At 39.4% G+C, this 23550-nt stretch overlaps 2 protein-coding genes and 3 long non-coding RNA genes across 10 annotated transcripts; 2 read left to right on the top strand and 3 right to left on the bottom strand.

Moving 5' to 3' along the window:
- Positions 1-1246, bottom strand: LOC111336490 (myosin-2 essential light chain). Its single transcript, XM_022942597.2, has one exon. The coding sequence runs from the start codon at positions 1046-1048 to the stop codon at positions 590-592; it is 459 nt and encodes a 152-aa protein (XP_022798332.1). The 5' UTR covers positions 1049-1246; the 3' UTR covers positions 1-589.
- An 874-nt stretch (positions 1247-2120) lies between these two features.
- On the top strand, positions 2121-4558 carry LOC148722923 (uncharacterized). Its single transcript, XR_015991474.1, has 2 exons — positions 2121-3209; positions 3959-4558. It is a non-coding gene; the product is annotated as an uncharacterized LOC148722923 (long non-coding RNA).
- LOC148722922 (uncharacterized) lies at positions 4458-8205 on the bottom strand. Its single transcript, XR_015991475.1, has 2 exons — positions 7374-8205; positions 4458-6761 (listed from the first exon to the last, which is right to left on the bottom strand). It is a non-coding gene; the product is annotated as an uncharacterized LOC148722922 (long non-coding RNA).
- A 1210-nt stretch (positions 8206-9415) lies between these two features.
- On the bottom strand, positions 9416-22324 carry LOC111336488 (uncharacterized). 6 transcript variants are annotated; one of them, XM_022942593.2, is made up of 4 exons: positions 22172-22324; positions 13650-14019; positions 11778-11881; positions 9416-11012 (listed from the first exon to the last, which is right to left on the bottom strand). In XM_022942593.2, the coding sequence occupies exons 2-4, from the start codon at positions 14008-14010 to the stop codon at positions 10542-10544; spliced, it is 936 nt and encodes a 311-aa protein (XP_022798328.1). In that variant the 5' UTR covers positions 14011-14019; positions 22172-22324; the 3' UTR covers positions 9416-10541. The 6 variants fall into 6 exon arrangements, with proteins under 6 accessions (XP_022798328.1, XP_022798330.1, XP_022798329.1 ...); XM_022942595.2 differs by lacking the exon at positions 22172-22324 and adding an exon at positions 20572-20724; XM_022942594.2 differs by lacking the exon at positions 22172-22324 and adding an exon at positions 19101-19240.
- Positions 19138-20197, top strand: LOC148722921 (uncharacterized). Its single transcript, XR_015991708.1, has 2 exons — positions 19138-19255; positions 19500-20197. It is a non-coding gene; the product is annotated as an uncharacterized LOC148722921 (long non-coding RNA).
- Positions 22325-23550: the final 1226 nt, after the last annotated feature.

The following is a 23550-nucleotide window of genomic DNA, read 5'->3' as shown; positions in this document are numbered from 1 at the left end:
TCAATGTCAACATTTAAATTTATTACTCATTATTGAATGTTTATAAATTTGCATAGTACTCAATTCTGAGAAGAGCGTTTTCTGATGTGTGTCTAATGAAACACAACTTGTCCAAACGTGTTCGGAAGCAAGATAATATGTTATCATACGAAATAAGCTAAAAGTGTAATTAAACGAGTTTCATAATTCCCTTATCTCTGTGTTATCAGACCATTATATAACACTATTTGTTTACTTCTCGGGGCGTCTATATGACTAAATATTGTCATAGTGTTGACAACTCAATCTTGACTTTAACTTCGTTTTCTCCGGTTATGTTCGTAATGATAGGATTCATCAGAAAGCCTGTAGTTTGTTCTCCTAGGATTGGAGTTTGTTATCTGTAGAGCTAAATTACTTATGATTACAAGTTTCATGATTAATTAGAGAGACTTAAAAGGCAATAGAATTCAACGCGTTTCAAAGGGTCAACATCGCATGTCAAGTCAAAGCTTTCAACTATTTCTGAATGATATTGTTTCTCAGTTGACAATAACTCTATTTCACTCGCAAGTCAAATCACTTTAATAAAACAAACTTCGATATTCTCTTACTCAGCGTTTGCCATGATGGCGGGTATGAAGACTTCGTAACTGATTTCTCCTTTTGAGCTAACATGGCCTGACGACAAAGCATCGAATTCTTCATCTGTGAGTTTCTCGCCCAACGAAGTTAGAACATGGCGTAGCATACTGGACGAAATACTACCGCTTCCCTCCCGATCGAAGTGTTTGAAACAATCCACAACTTGTTCAGGACTCACGCTCGATACACTTGTCATGTGCTGTGCGACGGAGTTGTAAATCGGCAAAAATTCCTCGAAAGAAATGGTCGACTTGCCAACATCTCTTTCCACTTTCTGGACTTCGCTCTGAGTTGGATTCAGCCCTGCCGCTCGCAAAACCTGCCCGAGTTGATTCACATCAATTTTGTCCCCTCCTGTTGTGTCATATAGTTGGAAGATATCTTTAAGCATTCCTTCATCCCTCAGGACTGGTTTTTTGCTCATTTTGACGCCACCCGTAAAACTCTGATGCTCCTTTAGTGTGACGATCGGAGATAAGAATGCCGTTCGAAGTTTACGTTAATTAGTAGCAACTCACGTGACGTCAGTCGAGTGTCTGGTATTCCCTATATTAAGCTCTTTACTAACGAAAATCTAAGTATTCATGAATAAAAATCTTGTCACGATCACTTCTCGTGCCAGTGAATTTGTGTAACTCAACACCAGTACGCACGACTAGTCACGCTATTTAAAGATTTCGTTGTTAAGGGACCAGTCACTATCGCCGAGGGAGGGAGTTTAGGATTTTGGAGGATCACGGGGTTTTCAGGAGGGGGAGGGGGAACACGGAGGAGAATCAGTCGTCGATGTTAGAGTAGAAAGTGAGGGAGGCACTGTAGGCAATCGACTGCCAAGTGACCACCTATGAGAGATGATCATAAGAACACTACAGAACCTTTGAAGGAGGGGAAGGGAATCAGGTAAATGTTTTTGCGACATAACAAAATCCCCCGACCCACTCCCCCAGGCTAAATAATAATTATAATGGCGGGTCTATAAGAGAGACAGCTGCTTCCAATAGATGGAACAGTTTCGGTTTTGATTAAATCCTTAGTTCCGGTTTATCTCACTGAGTATGTAAAGAACGCTAATTACTGCATTTGATTAAAACTTGCTGCTCAGAGTACACAATTGAGAGATCAAACGTGACGACAGTATTTCAATCATTTATGGGCAGTCCATGGCTACAAGCTAAGCTTGATTAATAGCCACAATTTGATAAGCTTGCACTCCTCTCAGAACCGATCGAAAACTGCATCCGAGATAACGAGGGAATTAAACGAGCAACTCCAAGTTCGATTTCGTTATGGTCTCGGGTCCAATCCTTGATCTTTACTTGCGAGGGGCAGCGTAGGCTCATTCAGCAGTTGGTAATGCATGTAATGTAGCGTACTATAGCTTGGCCATACAGCTCTTTTTTCGCTAGTAAGTCTATCGACCTCTTCATGACGAGCTTTGCCCACCAAAAAAATTTATGCAAATTAGGCTAAGCCGGATTTGAGTTCCGCCTGGCAATTATTAACTGTAAGAGAAGATCTCAGTTCGCGCCCACAGCACGTTCAAGGTGTTGCGGATGAAGTTTCTGTAATTACTTTTTGGCACTTTTCGGCGTCAAAATTGCATAGTTTGGGTAACCCAAAACCCTTAAGCTGACCTTTCTTGTCATAACACGAATGTTTTCCAGAAAGGGACACGCGGTAATGTCGGTGTCTCTCGTGTGCTGGCATTTTTCCAGGTAAAACCCTCGCGTGGAATCAACTCATGTTTAATTTAACGCTCCTTTTATGCGCACAATGTAAGCCAAAGCAATTTTATAGTTAAACGTAAATATCAGAATATTCTCTTCTAAGGATGATAAATGATCGACGCTGAACTAAATTATACGTTGAAGAAAATGCAAAACGGCATAACATGTAAAAGAGGAAATTTGGAAAAATACGAAGTTACGGAAACCATGAAAATCCTCGATTTTTAAGAAAGGAAATTTTTATAATTCCAAGCTAAGTAAGCTTTTCTAGTGTTTCATTCTTTAAGGCTTTGTGTAGAGCGGGGCCTTTGTTTTATAAACAGTAAAACTTAGTGACAAGTCGAAAGGGCTCGCTCTTGGTTATGATACCAAAGAGTGGAGGGACACCACGGTGATCTTCCAGGTGTTTGATCATCGTCGCCGCTCGTGGTGTACTTCGCTACTTAGGTGAGCGAGATCGACGTTCTTCCTCTCTTTAATTCTGACAGCTGTGTGAAAGACCTGATCCTTACAATGAAAAACGGTCGATTGTGCTTTTTTGGTGGCGGCTTTAACGCTCGTCCATATTCAGCGCTTATCCTAAACATGCATGGCATCTCTAGCTATCTACAAGACACGCTGCGATGTATTATTCGTCCATGTTCAACACAACAACTGCGCTAGTGAGATAGAGAATCGAAAGATCACATTGTTGCGCTCGAAGAAGTGCGCTAAGTTTGCCAAGTTCTACAATGGACAACAGATCGTACGGCCTCCCGCAAGAATATGGACAAGGTCTACTGATCAGTTACAAGCAATGGATACCCGTAAGTGGAATTGTAAAAATTTTTAATTCGTCCGTGCATCGAAAGGCCGATGGTATGTAATTTTGCTCTTTTCCGTTCTTCACACACTCGAATAGCTGTTAAAATTAAATTTAATTGCGGGTTGTGCAGTCAAAATATAAAGTCGCCCAACATGGTTTTAGTTAAACAAGTGTCTTTTGAGGCGCTTCCACCAAAATAATTTAGAAGGGAACAACAGCGCTAACCGATTTAATATCTTCTCAAGAGCATGTCAAAGTCTATTAAAACGCAGAAATTAAAAATAGTAAGAATTGGTGGTTCATGTTAAAAATCATTAAAGAACAGTTCTCAGTTTGGCTCGATAGTGCTGTCACTTTGCACTAGTTGTTCATAGTGACTTACTCATTACTTTCAGTATTTGTTCGAGCTTTTCTTCGACGAAAAAGGGGACATACAAGAAATCGCAATTCACCTCTAAAACAAAAATAATAAGCTCTCCCAATTGGACACCAGATATGACTGCGTAGTAATAATTGCGTAGTACGCGAAGTTGCAGTGTGAGAAAAATGAGTGAGGAAAATAATTCTAAGTGCTGTACAGCGCGGTTTTTAACATAGATTACCTAGCTAAATGACCTGCTTGTCTTAGATATTTATGATAATATAGGAAGGTCCCCAAGGAATACTAATAACCCGGCGTGTAATTTTGTGATTGACAAAACCTGATAACTCAGGTTTATGTTTGAAAGGGCAAATCATTTAGTACATTTCACTCCAGAAGTAAATAATCTCTTAACTTTCGTAATTATTATTTTGGTTTCAGGCAAATGGTGTCGAGTTGAAAGATACTAAGTTCCTGAAACATACATCCAAGCTTTGTTAGCAGGCATGCCGAATGCTTTTATAAACGTGCGAGGGTAAAAATACATTTGCGGCCCCCTGTATAGAGAGAAAAATCCAAAGTTTTTTATTACAGGGATGGTAGAGTGAATGATGTTATTTCTGGTCTGAGTCATCAAAGTTCTGTACCATTAGAGTTAAGAAAAGCTATCGGGGGAATATGGAGGTTGCTGCAAGTAGTAGCTGTTAAACTCTCAACAAGCTTTACAGGTGGCCAATTAAAGGGCATGGGGCAAGAAATCAAGCACGATTCTCACCCAGTAAACTAAAATGGTTGTTGGAAACTGAGATGGACGAGCAACCGGAGAATTTGAAGTAATCTGGTGGCCTGATCTTTTCTCAGGCACTAAAAATGGGAAACTGACCTTGCGATTTTATGTTCCTAAAGTGATACTTTGATTTCAATGATGTGTAGTACACAGTCTAGTTGACTTGTTCGTCATGTTTCCATAAATTTAGTAGCTGTTTCTTGGCAGTTTTTGTAAGTTTGTTTTAAAAAACGATAAAATGTGTTTTGCATTTAGAGGAACAAACTTGTCTGTAGAAGGCTAAGATTAAACCCTGAATACAGCAAAATGACCCTGTAATATTAATTCAATTCATGTCTAGCTGGGCGTACTATACTCTGATGCCCTTCACTCTGTTGTAACCAAATTCAGAGGAAAAAAAAACACCTGGAGAAACTCTTAGAGGGATAATATCTGTGGACTTTCACCATTTCTATGGTCATCAGGAATGACAGAATAAAGCAGTAACTGTTCACAAAGTCTTAATTCACTTAACTGAAAGAATAATGAGTTGGAGGGAACTATAGATCATTTTTTTCCAAGCATCTCTCATAATTCATGATGGAAATAATAATAACAATGATAACAATAATGATAATAATAATAATAATAATGATAAAAATATTTACAATAGTTAGAGAAATAATGTTCATTATCCTGATGGTTATAATTCCTATGATTACTTCCATTAATCTAATCATTATTTTTATCATTCATATTACTATCATGATTATTTCAATGTTTATCTATGAACAAAATAGTGTTATTGTTAGTCTAGCTGAATGAGTATCCAAGTGATTGAAACTGGGGCAAAAACAAATTAAGAAAAGACAGAAAAACCCCAAAAACTGTTCAGGACTGCAATTCTTGAGTTGGCTCATTGTGAAAGGTTTTGGGACTTCATTAAGCTAGTGCTGTTTGTAGAGGGCCCTGTGTCAAAGAGAGAAGAGTAGCAGCTGAATTAATAATAATAATACTAAGGACAATGATAGCATTGATTGACCAAAGTCACCCTATGACTAATAACAGATGATACATGACAAACAGCATAAGCAACACACTTTTCAAAACAAAAAGAGCAAGCTAAAATTGCCATCAGATAAAAATAACTGTCCATAAAAGACTGACAGCATAGAGCTGAAAAAAAAATAGGGACTGGTTCTGCCATCAGATAACAACAGTCCATAGACTGACCACCCAAGAGAAACAGAACAAATCGGTGGTTCTGCCATCAGATAACAACAGCCCATAATGGACTGACTACCCAAGAGAAACAGATCCACCTGTTAGTTCTGCCATCAGATAACAACAGTCCATGGACTAACTACCCAATAGAAACAGAACTAGGCAGGTGGTTTTGAATCAGAAAACAACTATTTAAGACCTCTGTACAATGTGTCTTAGAAAATCTTCTGCATTCTAACAATCTATTGAAAAGACAAACTATCAGAAACACTTGAATTTCTATTTGGGGGGAGGGGGGAGGAATTAAATGAAAATCTACTTGCCTCTGCATGCCATCCTCATTGAGCAGCCTATCTCAATTTGAAAATGATGATCACAATCATAAAGATAATGATAATGATAACAATAACAAATCATTATTACTATCATTTATATTACTATTATGATTATTTCAATGTTTATCTATGAACAAAATGGTGTTATTGTTAGTCTAGCTGAATGAGTATCCAAGTAATTGAAACTGAGACAAAATAATCTCAAGAAAAGCCAGGAAAACCCCAAAAACTGTTCAGGACTGCAATTCTTGAGTTGGCTCATTGTGAAAGGTTTTGGGACTTCATTAAGCTAGTGCTGTCTGTAGTGGGCCCTGTGGCAAAGAGAGAAGAGTAGCAGCTGAATTAACAATTATAATAATAATGAAGACAATGATAGCATTGATTGACCAAAGTGCCTCCGACTAATAACAGATGATACATGACAAACAGCATAAGCAAAACATTTTTCAAAACAAAAAGAGCAAGCTAAAACTGCCATCAGATAAAAATAACTGTCCATAAAACACTGACTGTATAGAGCTGAAAAAAATAGGGACTGGTTCTGCCATCAGATAACAACAGTCCATAGACTGACTACCCAAGAGAAACAGAACAGATTGGTGGTTCTGCCATCAGATAACAACAGCCCATAATGGACTGACTACCCAAGAGAAACAGATCCACCTGTTAGTTCTGCCATCAGATAACAACAGTCCATGGACTAACTACCCAAGAGAAACAGAACTAGGCAGGTGGTTTTGAATCAGAAAACAACTACTTAAGACAAGCCCTCTGTACAATGTGTCTTAGAAAATCTTCTGCATTCTAACAATCTATTGAAGAGAAAAACTATCAGAAACACTTGAATTTCTACTTGGGGGGAGGGGGGGTAAATAAATGAAAATCTACTTGCCTCAGCATGCCATCCTCATTGAGCAGCCTATTTCATTTTGAAAATGATTCAATAACAATCATAAAGATAATGATAACAATAACAAAATCATTAATAATAACGATAATTATAATAATCATAACAATAACTACAATGACAAAGTCCGTGTTAGTCAGGCCTCTACCTTGCAAAAAATACAGCCCACCAACTGAAGCTGAATTCTTTAAAGGCTGATTCGAGATGAGAAATCTGTGTTCGAAGCTTCTTCAGTTCCACTCCAAGGGAATTTACTCTAGCTGATCTTTCGGTAAGTTAGGAAGCGAGCTCTTCGGAGTCGTGACTGAGTTTGGCGCCAAAAGATAAATTTTTCGCGCCTTCGGGCTCAAAGTCTAGCGTGGCGGAGTTCACCAGATTTACGATAGTCATAAATCCCGCAGATTTAATAAGTTCGTCGGGGATTGTTTATTACGAAGAAGATAGACCAGCTATTAGACAGAACGTGAACACAACGTGAACGACGTCGGGAATCCTGGCTAACCCCACTACTCCGAACGATGAGTTGGCCGGCTGAAGTTCCCGTGTCGCCACACTTTGGATTTCGTCGGGAAATATCTTAAATACATCGCATATGAAATATTTACGCAAAGGAACGTCACATACCTCTTTCAAAAGTAGATACCAATGCTTGCAAGGGTCAAGTGTGGCACTTGTAATCCTGCAAAGACTGTGCGTGGTTAAGTTAGCCGGTGGAAAGCCGCACGTCGAAAATCCGACTGCCTCTATGACTTCATTTCGAATGGTTTCGAAATCGAAAACATGATGCTTTTCGACATTTCGACATGAAAAATCTTGTCGAGGTTTAATATTATAATATTGGTAAGAATTTAACCAGGATACGAGGCCAAGTCGTGCGACCGCCACAGGTTTTGTACCAAAACAATAACATCGTGTACTACGATCGCAAAGCGTGAACACTGATCGATCCACCAAGTGACGCAATACTGGAAATTCGATACGGTTGTTATTAAGGTCGTACGGCACATGAAAATTGCGATATCTTTTGTTACTGTTTTATGGCAAACCAAGCGAAAGAATCATACCTAAATAATCGAAAGAAAGGCTTTTCGAATTCGGCGCCTCGCCGGTATTGCCTCTTCTGTGAAAAGGAAGGATCTTTGAAAGACTACGTGATTAAAAATGTCGTTATAAGGAAACAGGCAGAAACAGAGAAAACGCAGTATTTTATGACCATTACACGCACAACAAACTTCATTTCATTTCATGATTTTGATTTTCATCGCCAACAGATGACCCCGTGTTAACTCGCACGCAATCACGTATCTCTCGTGGATTCGTGGGCGCTAATCTGTATAATTACATTGTGGTGTAATTAATGTGATGACATCCACCCAACGCCTTCTTCCCCAAACCTCGGCATCAGTTTACGATGCCTGCTGAGAATTTTTTTCTTGAGCAAAGCTCGTCATGGAGGAATCAGTCTTCTGGGAACTTGAGTCGGTTTGAAAATAGACCGAGCCTTAAATGCAAAATGCGCAGAGCATGACCTAGAAATTGTCTTATTTCTTTTTTTCATTTTTAAAATCGGTTTCACACCTATTTCGTAAGACGCGAGGCCCAGTGTCAAGCGGCTGTGAACTAATTCAGACCCAGTGACTAGAGGGTAACTTCCACTTACAATATCAATGCACCACCAAGCAGACTAGAGGGTTTCAATGGTGTTAATCGTTCGTTGTATAAGGCACAAAATTTTAACCATTAGCAGGAGTAAGTGAAGTAATAGCCTCTTACCTTTAACCGTAAAAGCCATTGCCCCACTGACACCCTCACCCACAAACGAAATTAAGGACCAATAGTGAGAAGAATCACTGATGAGATCTTGCGGGGAAAGAGTTAAACCCCAGTAATGCCTCTCGGGTTGACGCCCTACCCATGCATGCAGATTGTGTTCTATTCTTGAACGGTTCTTTACTCACGCATTGCCTCTCTCCGTCTGGTAGCGATGGAAGGAAGAGGGGTATCAATGAAACTTGACAAAATACTGAAAAGTCACCGAAGATCCAGGGAAGGAAAGGAAAAGCACAGGACAAGATCAAAAGACAAATTAAAGTTTTTGGCTCAAAAAACGACTGGGTTCTCAGCACCTTTATTTTAAGACTAACAGCCCGAAGCCATTGTAAATTTTGCCATATTCATGGTCTCCACTGTCAAAAAAATCCATACCAGGGTAAATTCCTCGGTTGCCTATGAAATAGCAATCATCAAGAAGATCAGAGCCCGAAGAGACACACCGCTTAACCTCGTAAACGCACCTTGTTTTAAGAAAAAAGCCGACATAAGGGATTTCGAATGATTGAAATTGTAAAAGGGAATATTTCAAGCCCGACAGTTCCCCACAAATGATCCGGCCCCTTCACCCAAAACTAAATAGGTCTGCAAGGTGTGCATGTGTGTGAACCATTCCATCTCAACACTTACGATGACATTTCCTGTCATTGAGTCGGATTGTTAACACTTATCTTGTCAGTTCTTTAGCAAAGTAATAAAACGGTCTTCTCATTGTTAAAACAATCTCCTCTTTTTCTTTGAAAATTGGAGAAGTTTTTAGCCGAAACTTAATAGATCTTAGCTTCTTGAATTATAAACTTTTAAAGGACCTAGTGCCAAATGAAATGATCCTGACATTATTTAAAACTTCTATTTTTATTATTTCACAAATAAACCTATTTATTTACATAGTTAAATTACAAATATTATAATCCTTTGCGATAAAAGCATTCTTATAACTTAAATAAGCTCTTAATTCAAAATAATACCCACCGGTAATCGAGAAATATTTTCAAAAACTTTCAAATGATAACATAACAGTTATTTGTTTAGAGAGTGACACACTTTGAGAAAAAACTTTGTGTGTTAAATATAAAACATATTTCAGCAAAACACGAAATTTAAACCTTTGGCATGTTTACAGCGCAGTTTTATCACAAGAGAAAGAAAGTTCCAAGAATCCTAAAATAACCCTATTGCGCCAGCTTTTGAATATATTTCCAAAATCTAATCCACGAGCAATAAAAACTGACCCAGGATGCATGTCATTTAGTCTCAAAGAGCTTTATAAGGACCACTCATTATTATCTCGGGTGGGGGGGGGGGGGGGAAGTAGGGAGAGTCAAAGGATTTTGGGTGGAACTCATGGTTTTCAGGGAGAACACAGGGGGGAATAGTCCCCGCTAACAGAGTATAAAGGGGGGGGGAACTATACAAAAATATTATCATTATTATCGCCGGGGATGGGAGGGTCGGAGGATTTTGGATGGATCTCATGGTTTTCCAGTGGGAGCGCGAGGATCAGTCCTCGCTAACAGATTATAAAGGGGGAGGGGTCTATAAAAAATTTACTGCCAGTAAGGGCAGATCATGAGAATTGGAGTGCGACAGACCCTTGGAGGAGGATCAAGTAACTATTTCTGTGAAACAATCAAAATCCTCCGATCCCAGTCAAGTCCCCAAAATGCAACTGTGTTTCGCGTTGAAACGAAGGAGAGAAAAGATACGAAAGGATCCTTGAAAACTCCTATCCCTACGTACCCCAAGTCTCTGCAGACATGACAGATGAGTTGTGACAGTTTAGAGGCATCATATCACTGGCCAGTAAGATTATTGCTCTTTTCTAGAGCGCGCTTTAAAATCTAAACTCCTTCTAACTCCGAAAGTATCAGCTGGCCCCTTAAAAGAAACAACAACAACAAAATCAATTGTGATCGGGTTCCCTCGTCATGGGCGCGCTCCAAGGCTAACTATTTGCGCTCTCTATAAACTGGTTCCTAACTCGCGAAGAATCTCGGACAGAGATGGTCCAATGTCAGCATCATTATCGGGAAACACAACAGCATGACCCTCGTCTTCTTGTAACTCAGCCATTAAACACGCTTCAAGATCAAAATTGAGAAGATCAAAGAGGCGCGAAGTTTGATGCTCTAGAAAGCGTGATGCATCCAGTCCGATAAAGCGTGATGTATCCGAGTCAACCTCGAGTGATGTTCGGGTTTCCGATGTCGACTCCTCGTCCGAAGATGCGTCGCTATCAGGCATCATCTCAGGTAATGAATGCGCCTCAAGATCTGAATCAATAAGTCCTTGGCAACGAGCAGAATACGCTCTTCCATCCTTGTCGTTGATTGCTACCGTCCAATGTTCGTTTGAATATGCGTATGATTTGTAAGCGCTATAAAAATCCTTCACCATCACTTCCTCAAAAACGCATTCCTCACTGTCAGCGTCCTGTTTGAAAATGGATAATAATGAAAGTCAAATGGTTGCTCTGCATGCATTTATTTCAGTACTTATCTATCTACATCGTAGAAGTGCGGCGCTGTACAACATGAACTAACCAAACGCGGTTTTAGTTCAGGCTCTTGTATTCTTTCGGGTAAATACATTAATTATCCAACTAAACTCCATGGAGTACAAATAACACCCAAGACGAGTACAAACATCACGCGATATTGTTACTCCAGAGAACCGGTTAGACAGGTTTTCTCGCATCGCGCAAGCGACGAATTGGATTGAAGTTACAAAAAAAATGGCTGACAATTTAAATTATTTTTTTCACGACGAAGGGTGTGAGTGGCTGGCGAATATTAATCTAAGTTTATCAGATAGACCGAAAGAAGAAAAGCAATTAGACGAAAATGACATTTCATTATTTATTGAAGAAAATAGCAACATGACAACGCGCCAATTCCGTTCCGCTTTGCATACTTCTGTCACGCACTCTTAGTAATAGATATCTAAGAAATTCGCCTGCGCTGAAATAACAATTTGTCGTGTTGGATGATAAATAACTAATCAGACGTTTTGTTGTGTCGTATCACTGAGTATTTTTACTCGTCAAAATAGAGCACAACTCGTAAAAATGCTCAGCGATACAACACAACAAAACGTTTAATAAGATATATCTACACTACTAAGAGACGTCGCGTAATTTAGGTGCGTGCAATGCCAAATTAAATTCGCATGAGATCCACGTTTTATTTCTAGACTCACCGTGGCACGTAGAGTTCCAGAATCATCGATTGTAAGAAAGAACTCCGTCTCTACTCCTGCGATTTTCACTAAGCCAGCTCCCACTGAGCAGATTTCTACAATCGCTGTCAAAGGGAAGAAAATACGCCAGTTGGGAAATTTATCATTTAATTTAGATTCGGGGAAAAGGTAACATAGCATGGGAATTAACCTTAGTAGCTGGAGAGATTGATCATGCAATGAAAAATTAAATTTTATGATGAAGTCTATCAGAACCGCGAGTTTAAGGATACTTAACAAAAACCTACGACAAAACCTCATGGTGCATTCTGAACATTTTACTAACCAACTGACACGTCTCCTGTCGACTAAAGAGGTAAAGGAAGCCCAATAGGACTCAATCCCAGTTCCCTCGCTCTTCTAGAGACCAGGATAGACGACTGGGAACGAATCAGGTCCACAACTACAAAGAGAGTTGGAATTAAGGAACCAGCCTATATCTGTCGCTGGGAGGTGGGGAGGGAGTCGAAGAATTCGGGGGGGGGGGTAAGGAACAAATGTTTTTTAAGGGAGCGGAGGGCGATCCGTAGTCATCACCAGAATATGAAAGGGGGGGCAACTAACTACCAATGAGGGAGAGTACCTTAAAAATATTGCAGCGCCTTATGGGGGATCAAGAGAACTTTATCGTGACGCAAACAAATTCCTCTGCTCCTTCTCCCCAGGATATTAAAAATAACTGGTCTCCACTGGGTTCTCCCAAGGGGACAAAAAGACCATCAGGTAAGGTAGAACTAAGCGACCTCGGTCTGATGTTGACGAATGTTGACATTGCGGTAATCTGAATTCGTTTCCGGCTTTAAAAGAAGCCTTACCCCAAAAGGTATTTGTCAGCAGCTGCGATAACATGCTTAAAAAAATACATTGATACAAACCATTGAAAAACATTTTACTGGAAGTTTTACAATGGTTTGTATCCAAGTACAACAATCGATCGTGCAGCAAATTATGAGGGTGAGATGGAAAGCATACTTGTCGGTGTTAGTGATGGCTGTATATTTCGACTATCTAAGCGACCAGTCATTATGTATCTCCTGGGGCTTGGAGAGGGGGGGAGGGGTTTCGTTGTGTCACGATAATAATTTACCTGGCCTCCCCCCTCCCCCCTCCCCATAGGCAAGACACTTTACTTGCACAGTGCCTCTTCGCCCAGGTATTTAATGAGTACCGACGAATTTAATGCAGGGGGGTGACCCCGCGATGGACTTGCATCCCATCCAGGGGGGAGTGGAAACACTCCTAGTCGCTTTATGCGACAGAAACCGGAGTTAAGCACCGGCCTGATGGGCCACTTGGCTCGTAAACAGACTTTACCCTTTTCCCCCGCCCCTCTCTCCCTAAGGCTCTATAAGGTTTTAATGATCACCCTTCAACAGCATTTAATTGGCAGTCAATTTTCAATGTACCTCCTTCAATACTCTGTCTATTAGCGACGAATGATCCTCCCTAAGTTCCCCCTGAAAACTATGTGAATCCCCCCAGATCCTCCAAATCCCCTCCGGTCCCCCCTCCCCCAATAATAAATAACGACTGGTCGCTTAGTGAGAACGCTTTTTGTCAGTCGAATGTAAATATTGATTACATTCGAATGTCAAATTTGTTTATCGCTCAAATTTTCCGTACGTTTTGTTGTTGGCTGCAAGACCAAAGCAGCTTGTGTCAAATGTATATTTGGTCAAATACGATCCGTCTAATGTTGACATCCGCTCAAGTTGTCCAAACGTCAGTCGTCGTTACAGAGAATAGTCCTTTCCACGGCCTTCCTAATCAATCAATTGCGCTTTTTTTTTTTTTTAGGTGCACGCAAAGCTACATAACATTACGTTAACCTACCGTAAGGGCAATCTTTCTGCTTTGTTCCTTTGACGCTCCCATCCGGTTGAATTGTTAAGTAATAGCCACTTCGGAAAAGCAACCTGCGCCTTCTGCCACATCTCCTTCCCATGAGAAACTCACAGTAATCCTCAGCGTTCGTATTTCTAGCGTGCTTCTCCCTCCATTCCAGCGGCGAGAGGGGAGGTGCCCTTTTATTCCACTCTCTCTTTAGTAGCTCTTCCCAATCTGTGTGGCGGAAAGGGTGCGCTTTGGTCCTTACCCGATAATTTCCTCGTCTGGAACTTCTTGGAAATGGATTACCAGGAATAGGCATCTGTATTTTCACTTCGCAAACGGTGTTGTCATAAATACTTGTCATCCTGTGAGACTGCCAGAGAAGAAGAGGATTATTAACATTTTTTTTCGCAAGCTAAAATATGATTCATATGTTAATCACCGCAAGCTGTCACATGTCGAGGCTTGCAATGTAAAGTAGTCTAAACCAGGTATCGTTGTAACGAAATCGCCTAAACGGGCTATTAAATGTCCGCTGTCAAAAGCAAGGATGTTCAATGTTTCATATCAAAATACGACTACTTCAAACCAAGATGTAACTTCGATTGTTGGCTGGCTACTAATCAAAGATTTCCTTTAAACCAGAAGAGAAAAATCCAGCCGGCCTTTTTGAACAATAGCAAATCAAACGCAGGTTTTTTCCTTTCCCCCAGCGAAAGCTCATGCTTGTCCCACCAAGTGGGGTTTCGTCGCAAAGCGGGACAAAGAAAGATTTTACTACCACTAACATCGCTAAAATGGCCGGTGAACAGCAAAAATAATCTATGTAGAGATGGGCATTGATCCATATCTCACCCTTTTAACTAAGTAGACCCAATACCAGCAAGTGATGCTTAGTTCGAAATAGTTCGTGCCGAATGTGCGAGGACTCCCGATGTTAGCCTTTAACGCAGAGACAGGACAAAAACCAATTTGCACGCTGACTCAAATTAAACTGCAATATTGTGTTTTTTCATAGTGCACCTTAAAATAGATATCCGAGTGTTTCTGTCGCTCATTGTGATCGTGCGAGACGAAAGGTAATGTTACAGGCCGTACTACTTGATAGGCCACATCTCTGATAAAACACGCGCATTAATTTAAAGCTTGCGATAATCTGGGGATATCAATGACTTTACAGAAAAAGATCTATCGAAATTCTCTTTAATAGCACCTTTTACCTACACTTTAAGCATGCTGCAAAGAAGCTCAGAAAAGAGATCTGACTAAGAATAGATAAATCACAACTGAGAATAGAAGAACATCAAAGCTAACCGTGTTCAACAGATGCCATCGCGAGATTCAAAATGACCTAAGGATGTTTGTTTTTGTGTAATCCTTCAGTGTAAAAACTTTAGCCACTATAACTAAAACACGAGACGTGCTTGCCAAACAGAAAGAACAAAAGGAGAACTATTTGAGCCGATTTCGCTTCTTAGAGCTTGCGTCACGGAAACTTTACAATATTGTGAAGTATAAAACAACATCCAAATGATACGGAATTGCGCGCTATCAAAAAAAATTCAAAGTGTTAATTGTAAAAATGAAGCTAGAATTCATACAAAAAAAAGTATCTAGATTTTATCTTTAAACTGAGGTTCACGTGAGAATAAAATATAAGTAATAAAAAGAGGTTATGTACCTTAGAGATCCCTCAAAGTTCTTCGGGTTATCCGGGTTTTTTTTGTGCAAGTTTTGGTCAGAGCGGTTAAAATGTCTATCCCACAGAAGCAAATGCTTCGACTGCAATTAACATCTTGTCTGAGAATCTTTGCACTTAAGCCAGAAACCACAAGATATAATTCAAACACATGATTTCCCATTTCTCAAACCTTCATGCGTCATTTAGAACAATCATTTATCGCACACTTCAGACTATCAATCATCGACTGTCCATGTTAAACGTTTCGAAACAAATTTCGATCTTGAAAAGTTGATTCTTGATTGTTTTTAGTTTGCGCTTTTCAAATGCCCCCATCTTCAAAGTGTTAGTTAGAGTTGAAGACTCTGTTGCAAACTAGAACGCCCGCAAGAGATTTCGTGCGGAGGCGGGGGTCCTGATGCGTCAAATCATCACTCGGCCGTTAAGAAAATTTGCCCTTGAACCTTTTCAATGCCCCCATCCAGACGTAATCAAAGCAGTATTCGAAAAAAAATTTAAATTGCAGAGACGTATGGCGCCATTTGCAAGTGCTATTTTATGCGTAAAGGAAAAAAATGAATACTTCTTTCTTAACCACGAAAAAACTTACACTCCTAACAACTTTTAGTTCCGTGATAAGATCGAATTTCCGAGTGAGACGATATAAATGGAAATGATGAATACTTGGGAGAGATATAAAGGCACGTACCAGCTTCAACAAAGTGTTACGGAAGTCAAAGGAGCTGTTAGACAATCAATATAAGTACATTTATAAATATTTGTCCGTTAAAATGACAGTTTTTCTCAATTTTTTCTCCCGTTTTAGAAAATGGACACTTTCTGCCAATGGCCCGAATATCACGAGAAAAAAATAAATTGTTGGGATGTCTGGGGTCGACAGTGTTTCAGAGGTAACGTGCTTTGGGCAAGTGCGGAAAAGATCAAACTTTCTGTTTCTAGCGTGATTATTATCAAATTAAACTGATGTTGAAGGGCGTCGCAGGAATTATGAGTTTAAATCATTTTATTGGTATACAGATTTGAAGCGAAGCAATTCTGTAAATCCAAATTATGTTTATTGGTTGTACTCCATAAGTGGCTGACAAAAGAAACAATTGTTCGCCAAACAGTAGACTCTATGTTGCTACATCTAATTACCGTTTAAAGAGATTGGATCATGATATTTGTAAGTTTACAACAAATGACTTGTATACACTTGTTAGGACAAGCTATGTCCAAACTGACCCCTAAGGTGACAGCTCGAGGTAGTAAATTTTAACCTAATTCGTCCATTGACGAAAATTCCTGTTTCGTTATTTGAAATTTCATTCAAAATAAAGTGTATCAATTAAACGTGATTTGCTAGGCTTTGAGGACAGAGGAAAAGGCCGCCTTTTTAAGTTGGCGTTTGGTAACCTTCTTAAATGTAAAACAAAAACAAAAAAAAAAAACAAAACAGAAAACTCTTATGGAAAAAGACCAACACGCAGTACAGGAAATTTTCCTTTGCTACAACAATGGGCAAATACTTGAAGACGAACTATAGCTAACGAAGAAAGGGTAAAGAACGTGATTCTTTCCCGTGATATTCATTGCAAAAATCAATTTCATTTCCAAAAAGACTCTTTGTTCTCTCTCGTCAAGTATTCCAGTACTGATCGAGCAGATTTGGATGGTCAATATCAGATTTAATATGTGGAGTTCATCGGATATTGCGGGAGAATATCGGAAGCTAGTAAACGCACGCGATTTTTCAAGATGTTAATAAGAAATTTGTCTAAAGGAAAAAAAATTAAACATGTTTGTCTGCTGTTATCTGTTGTTTACTTGTTTTTGTTTTGTTTGGGGGTCCTGGTTGGTGATGTTGTTTATTTTCATCGCCGTGATAATCCATGCATGATTTCTCTGCAGAGCAAGAGCGACCGCACATCCAGTGACCGGTCACAGTTTTTAAACCCTCTTTAAACTAAATCTTTTCGGGTAAAAGTCACTGAATTAAATAAGCTTATAGTGAAAGATGATATCCAACGTTCATTATGTTTCGCACGTGAGTTCCCTTACCTTCCGTGTAGACAAGCTTATTTGTAACAAGACTACATACAACTTGAAATCGAGAGCAATAAAAATATTTGATTCCTTCAACCACAGGAAGCCTTTCGGAGGTATTAATATACAACAAGAAGGAACTCGTTAAGAATCGACAAGCTTGGAAAACGATGAATTTACCTCAATTTTCCATGATGCACTAGGTAGTTTTTGCAGATGAAAAATTTGCCTGGTCCTTTTAATGTTTTTCAACAGAGAGCAGAATTTCTCTCGCGACCTTGAACTATTTACAGAGAAAGATTTAACACTCCCTATTTATCGAACGCGTGACAAGTGAAATCGATCGAGCGTATGCCCGGCATAAAAAGCATTTGTTATGCAAAGAGATCGCGATTGTGGACCCCAGTATAATTAAAGCATAAAATAATAGTTTTGGAGAAACCATACAAACCCAAAGAAACACAAAAATAGCAGGGTACTGAAGTTATTCTCTGCCGATCAAAGCTGGGTACAATGAATTCGTCAACCACAAATTAAAACTCTTGGAATGATTAACGCTCAAGTAGGTTTGCCGGTTTTGTTTTAGTGACGTCCCTGATCCCTCTAATGTACTTTTGCTAATTTTTTTTTAGTCCGGGATCGCACCCCATGGAGCTCCAGTTGTGGCAGTCTTCCGGATTATAAATCTCAAGTGGAGAGTCTGTTAACCGAAGCAACATTTAACGAGATTTGCCTGTTTAAGAAGTGTTTACTAAGGCATAGAATCTTTGTTGCGAGACATGACTGAGATGCTTCATCAAGTGACATATTTTAACATAATCCGGTTTTTAGACAAACATGATAGTTTCGCCCTTTGCCACCTAAAGTGAATGTTATGCTCAAGATTAACGCTAACATTCTCATTAGGAGCACAATATAAACGCTTTCTACGAGTTTGGCAGTCTTAACTTTAACTTGACAAGAACGCGTCCGTCGATTTTTCATGGTCCGTGCTAAACCTTTCTCCTAATTAATCTTTTTATCATGTGACCCCTAGCTTATATTGTTATTGTTATCTGATCGAAAAGTACCTCAACTGGTGTATTTAAACACCACTTAGAGTAATACTTAGAAGCAGTAACGTAAATTTAAAGATCAAAATACCTTTACGATGTTCTTCAGTCGGTTTTCCCGCAATTTCATAGCAATTATAAATGTCGATTGCATAAACCGTTTTCGCCCCCACTTTTGACCGGATATGACAAAGTAAACAGCATCGCGTAAATATTACATTGTGATGCTAATAGCAAGCGCGATGATATAGCGTTTATTTTTCTCCAACGACGCGTAAGAAGATCGTTAGTTGCCGATTATTGTTTGTAAACCACAACATATTTCACGGCCCACGATCCATTGTTCTGAAGGACAATATCGCAAGACCATAAACTGGCCTAAGGGGTTTGTAAAATACGACACCGAATAGACTTATTTGGGCCCCTTTTGTTATCATTCCATCCAAACCTTATCTCTTTTATCGCATCATTATTTTAAAAGGACAATGAAATTTCTAGACTTATCAATTGGTAGTTTAATACGTCTAAATCACGCCTTTTAGACATGTACACGATGAACTATGGCCATGGTTGCCTAGCGCAAAACATCAAACTCACCGTGAATTTTCTCGGACGTACAACTTTGAATAGCATACGATGATACGGTGTCACATTAAGACATCGCTTTGCACTTACCTCCGTAAATTAGTGGGTATACTTGTGAAGTAGTTCCTTCAACAACCTTAGAATCTATTGCGGTGGAATTGTTTTTCAGCTGACACAAGATTTAGTCGGCGACAGAAAAGGGAATCACCGCGTTCAGTTGGAGGGTAAATTTTTTGTCGCAAAAGGTGCTCACAAATCAAGTTGTTGACAGATGTCTGATGAAATGAGTAGCCCTATTAGCTGTCAACGCTACCTGTCATTGACGTTATTGTGATTTCCTACAAACTACTGTCTTTTGTTGCGGCAAATCATATCAATTAGCACGTGTCTTTTGATGCAAGAGATCAGATCGAATATCGATCGTTGTTTGAAAGCCTGGCCATTATAAAAATATTCATTGTTTTGGTTTTCTCTTTATTTGTTTTTCAGTACCATGTTACTTATTCGACATGTTGCTTACCACAGAAGTGAAGAATGTAATGGCGCTCGTGATAACACGAAAAAAGGGAAAGAAATTCGATCCGCGAGATGGCGTGGAACATATTTTTAACCGGAGGTGTTAGCCGCGGGCAAATATTTGCCCTCTCATGTAATATCAGAGAAAAAGTTTAGTGACGGTTTCTGTGTGCCAAGTTACTCTTGTACATACGTACTCCTTGGCAGGATTGGTCTGCAGTTCTAGTCTACAAGGTTCCAACACTCCCAAATGGATCTCATAACAGTATTTTAGACCAGAATGATGGCGACTTGTAACGGTCACTTGACTTGCTGAGGTTCTTTCGATGTGCGTCGCAATTTTTCTTGATATCGCGGCTTCGGGAACTTAGACGAAGGAAATTGGACATGTTCAAGCTCATTCAAAACAGTGGCTTGAATCATCAGAAGCAGAGCGGAAAAGATCGATCGCCAAGGAATAATCCGTCAAAAATATATAAATTGTATCAGTATATTAGGTCTAACCTTGTCCCCCAGAAAATATAATAGTTGAGCCGATATTTGAGTGTATCGATATATTATCGCTGTTTGTACATGTATCTTTGGTAAAAATGTATTTTATATTTAACATAATGAGCGAGTCAATTTAACAGGTCGAATAAACTATGCAATAAATTTTGTCTTCATATAAACGAACTGCTGACGAATTTCCTAGGCACTGAAAATAGCTTAGTACATAGTAAAAATTTGGAGAAAAGTGTGATTTGGAACACTTCCCAAGTGCGTTACTTGTGACAAAAATCTTATAAATGGAACGGCGACAATACAAAATTAGCAGAACAATAAACAATACTAAGTTGACGGTATCTTGTAAGATAGTGGGAGCTAATTTAGTTGTGTTCATATCTAGTCCACAGACACGAACCATTCAGCATCTACTCAGACATATTAAACGAGATAAAATCGAAACAAATTACATAAGCCCGACATCTAGCTCTTACGGTAATTCAATTTGACGAGTATTCCTCCTCATCTAAGGAAACAAATATAACCAAATTAAACTCACCTTTTTTAAGAAGGGTCATTGACTTTCTATGGTTTTGAATCGATTATCGCGCACTTGCCGGTAAACCCGTGATCCAGCACGTTTTATCACTCAGAAGAACTAGTTTAAAACCACGTTTTTGCGATTTATTTTCCTGTTGAAGCAAGTATACTAGGTCTGTCGACAATCGATCGTTTCCTGCGTGTTTATGGGCGCAGGTATTAAGTTACGATCTTAATTTCCTTTCGAAGTGACGATGTGTTTATTCAGGGATTCGCGTCTGAAGATTAAAACACTAAAATTTCCGTCACATTTGGTGACACCTTGGAAGTGAAAAGAAAAATGGAAAAAAAAAACCCGCTAAGTTTCCCCTCGACTTGACAGCTCCAGTTGATAAGACGTCAAAAATCGGACGTTAAAAAAGAAAATAAAGTGAACTTTTAGGCAGTGTTCCAAAGTTCTAGAATATCCGTGTGTCTCATGACTTTGTAGATCAGCTGAATCACACACGGCACACATTTGCGTGGATCCTCGAACTTGTTGATCAGTGAGCACTGGCGCTTCCGGGCATAGTCCAAGTCAAAACCCACTCAACGAAGTTATGCTGATCTAATGAGAACTTGAACGTTTGTGAAATTCAATTCTTAAGATATATGCGCGGTAAAATTACAAAATGAATTAAATTTAAACATTATGTAAAGTCAACGGAATCTGAAAGCGCTTCAGGAGTTTGCTCGATTCCTATTTTTTTGTTGGGAGAGGGGAGGGAAGGGGGTTGAATTTGATGGACATAAGCCTCGCAGGAAAGCGAGCTTTTTCCAGCTATTTTGGCTTGCGTTCAAGATTTTGCAATGGTTATCAAACCAGGAGGTAAAATTCATTCAAATAACCCTCTACCGGGTCAAGGGATTCAAAATATTTTCGGTTCCAACTCTTTATCTTAACTTCTACTCTACCTAGCTGTCGCACATCAGTCGTTTGAGAGTTTTTTATATTCTATCCAGACGCCAGCTTTCAGCTGATAATTTAAGTTTGTAAATTCTCATCACCTGTTTGCTGGATAACGCATTGATAGCATTATGAGAATTTATATTGGAATCATATCTGGGAGTAAGCACGTGGACCTTGAGCCTCTACGCCTTACTTCAGCCAATTAATGATTTTGTTTTTTAGTCGTAAATAATATTTCTCCGGGCTTCAACAAATTTACAACTACAATAGCTTCAGGTTTGACTAATTATCATATTTTACCGTTAGTACCACACAAACAGTTTAGATTTCCATTGATCGATATTTTCGCTCACTCGATTCTCCGATTAAGCCTCAAGAAAATTTGTCTAGACCATTGGAATGAATAATGGATCGCACATACTGTGTTTCCTTGCGCTTAATGGTCTTAATGGTTTCGGTACATAGATATAGTGAGCAGTGGTACTTTCACTTTTATACATTCAAATTAGAGTATAGCGGTAATTGATCTGAGCAGATGGATACCCACACATCCTATCTTTACCGTTTATGGTGCCAGGAGAAAATGTACCACGGGTTCAATTCTCGGCCCTGATTTGATAAAGAAGAGAAAACCTCCCAAAACGATGATAAAATTATTGAATTATCTTACCTCCGGAGAGGAAAACGTTGAGACTTCAGACGAACAGCAAGGGCAGTTATGTCTCTTCTAGGTCTTCTGGGAAAAAGTTGTGCCCACGCAAACGGAAGTACCAGAATGTGCGGTTTTGCACCAGATCGTCTGCTTAAGTGCTACAAAAAAAAAAAAAAAAAAAAAAGAAAAAGAAATTCCATATTCCGATCACGCTTGCCGCTTGCCACCCCTATCGTTCTAAAGTTTCGCTCGGTTTTTTTTTTTTCAGATGTTCCGTGAGTCCGACAATGGAGTCTATCGGCTACAGTGGTAAATTTATTTTAGATATGACAATGAAAGACACCTTCAGATTGCAAAAAGATTTCATATCCGCCGCCGCCCCCCCCCCCCCCCACTATTTTACGCCCTCGCGATCGAGAGACAAAAGAAATGAAATGAAGCAAACATCCTCTTGAAACCTCCTGCCCAGTTTTATCACATACAAAAATTCAAATTCGCACTGCCACGTTTCGTATGGGTAGCTGCATTTCTTCGCTTCATGCTCAGTTTATTTGCCTGTTCCTTTTCATTGGTATCAACATTGAGCATTTACTCTCTCCCACAGACCGGAAGAAAAAATTGTTATATTATTATCAGTAATACAATTAACAAAGCTAAAGTCGCTCCTTTCCCATGACCAAGCTGTAAGATATTTCTCTTATCGGTTTTATTTCTCAGGGAGCAGAGTTTAATGGGATTCTTCCGCTTTCATTACCACCTGATCGGAAACATGGCGTAGAGAAGGCGCGAATGGGGTCATCTATATATATTCATGATGATCCTATGTCATTCAAATGAAATAAACTTCAAGTTAGAAGATTAAGTGACTTTTTAAGCAAATATCATTGAGGATTTGGGCGGAACGACATTGTGATAAGCAAACTATATGCGTAATTAAAAGTTAAAATTCTACGCATGTAATCGTTGGCTTACATGAGGTCAAGTGCTGGTAAATAAAAAATCTAAGGGTGCAGGTAGTTTACCATCTCCTGAGAAGGCAAGCACGCCTCTACATGAAAGCGTAATCCCAGTTGAGATACATCTGTCCACGTGCTAAGCTTGGTATATACGTACCAAAATATGTAGAGGATAGACATGATAAAAAAGAGAAGCTGATGCGAAGTGAAGGAATCGGACGCAAGCTAGCGCTATTTTGTCGATTTCCGTGATATTCATTCAGTTCCGCCAAGTTCGCCGTATGTCTACTAAAACTGTATCTTTTCCGCCGGATGCAGCAGCCTGCATTCAATACTGAAATACATGCAACTTATTTTGATCACTAAAACGTTTTTCGCATTTTCCACAGGAAATAAATTTAGGGCGAAGCTAGATAAGCTAGGTCTGGAGGGCGTATGGTG

This window comes from Stylophora pistillata, chromosome 9 (genome assembly GCF_964205215.1).
Source record: "Stylophora pistillata chromosome 9, jaStyPist1.2, whole genome shotgun sequence".
Lineage (NCBI taxonomy): Eukaryota > Metazoa > Cnidaria > Anthozoa > Scleractinia > Pocilloporidae > Stylophora > Stylophora pistillata.
The sequence above is the reverse complement of the archived record's forward strand: the minus strand, read 5'-3'. Positions and strand labels throughout refer to the sequence as shown.

Bases quoted from the DNA above. Each gene is read 5' to 3' on its own strand.
- LOC111336490 (XM_022942597.2), bottom strand. From the start codon at position 1,048: ATGAGCAAAAAACCAGTCCTGAGGGATGAAGGAATGCTTAAAGATATC.
- LOC111336488 (XM_022942591.2), bottom strand. From the start codon at position 18,579: ATGCAATCGACATTTATAATTGCTATGAAATTGCGGGAAAACCGACTG. The intron at 14,020-18,516 runs GTATTTTGATCT...CTTCTCTGGCAG, and splicing joins GACTGAAGAACATCGTAAAG to TCTCACAGGATGACAAGTAT. The intron at 11,882-13,649 runs GTAGGTTAACGT...TCCCTTTGACAG, and splicing joins GCAGAAAGATTGCCCTTACG to CGATTGTAGAAATCTGCTCA.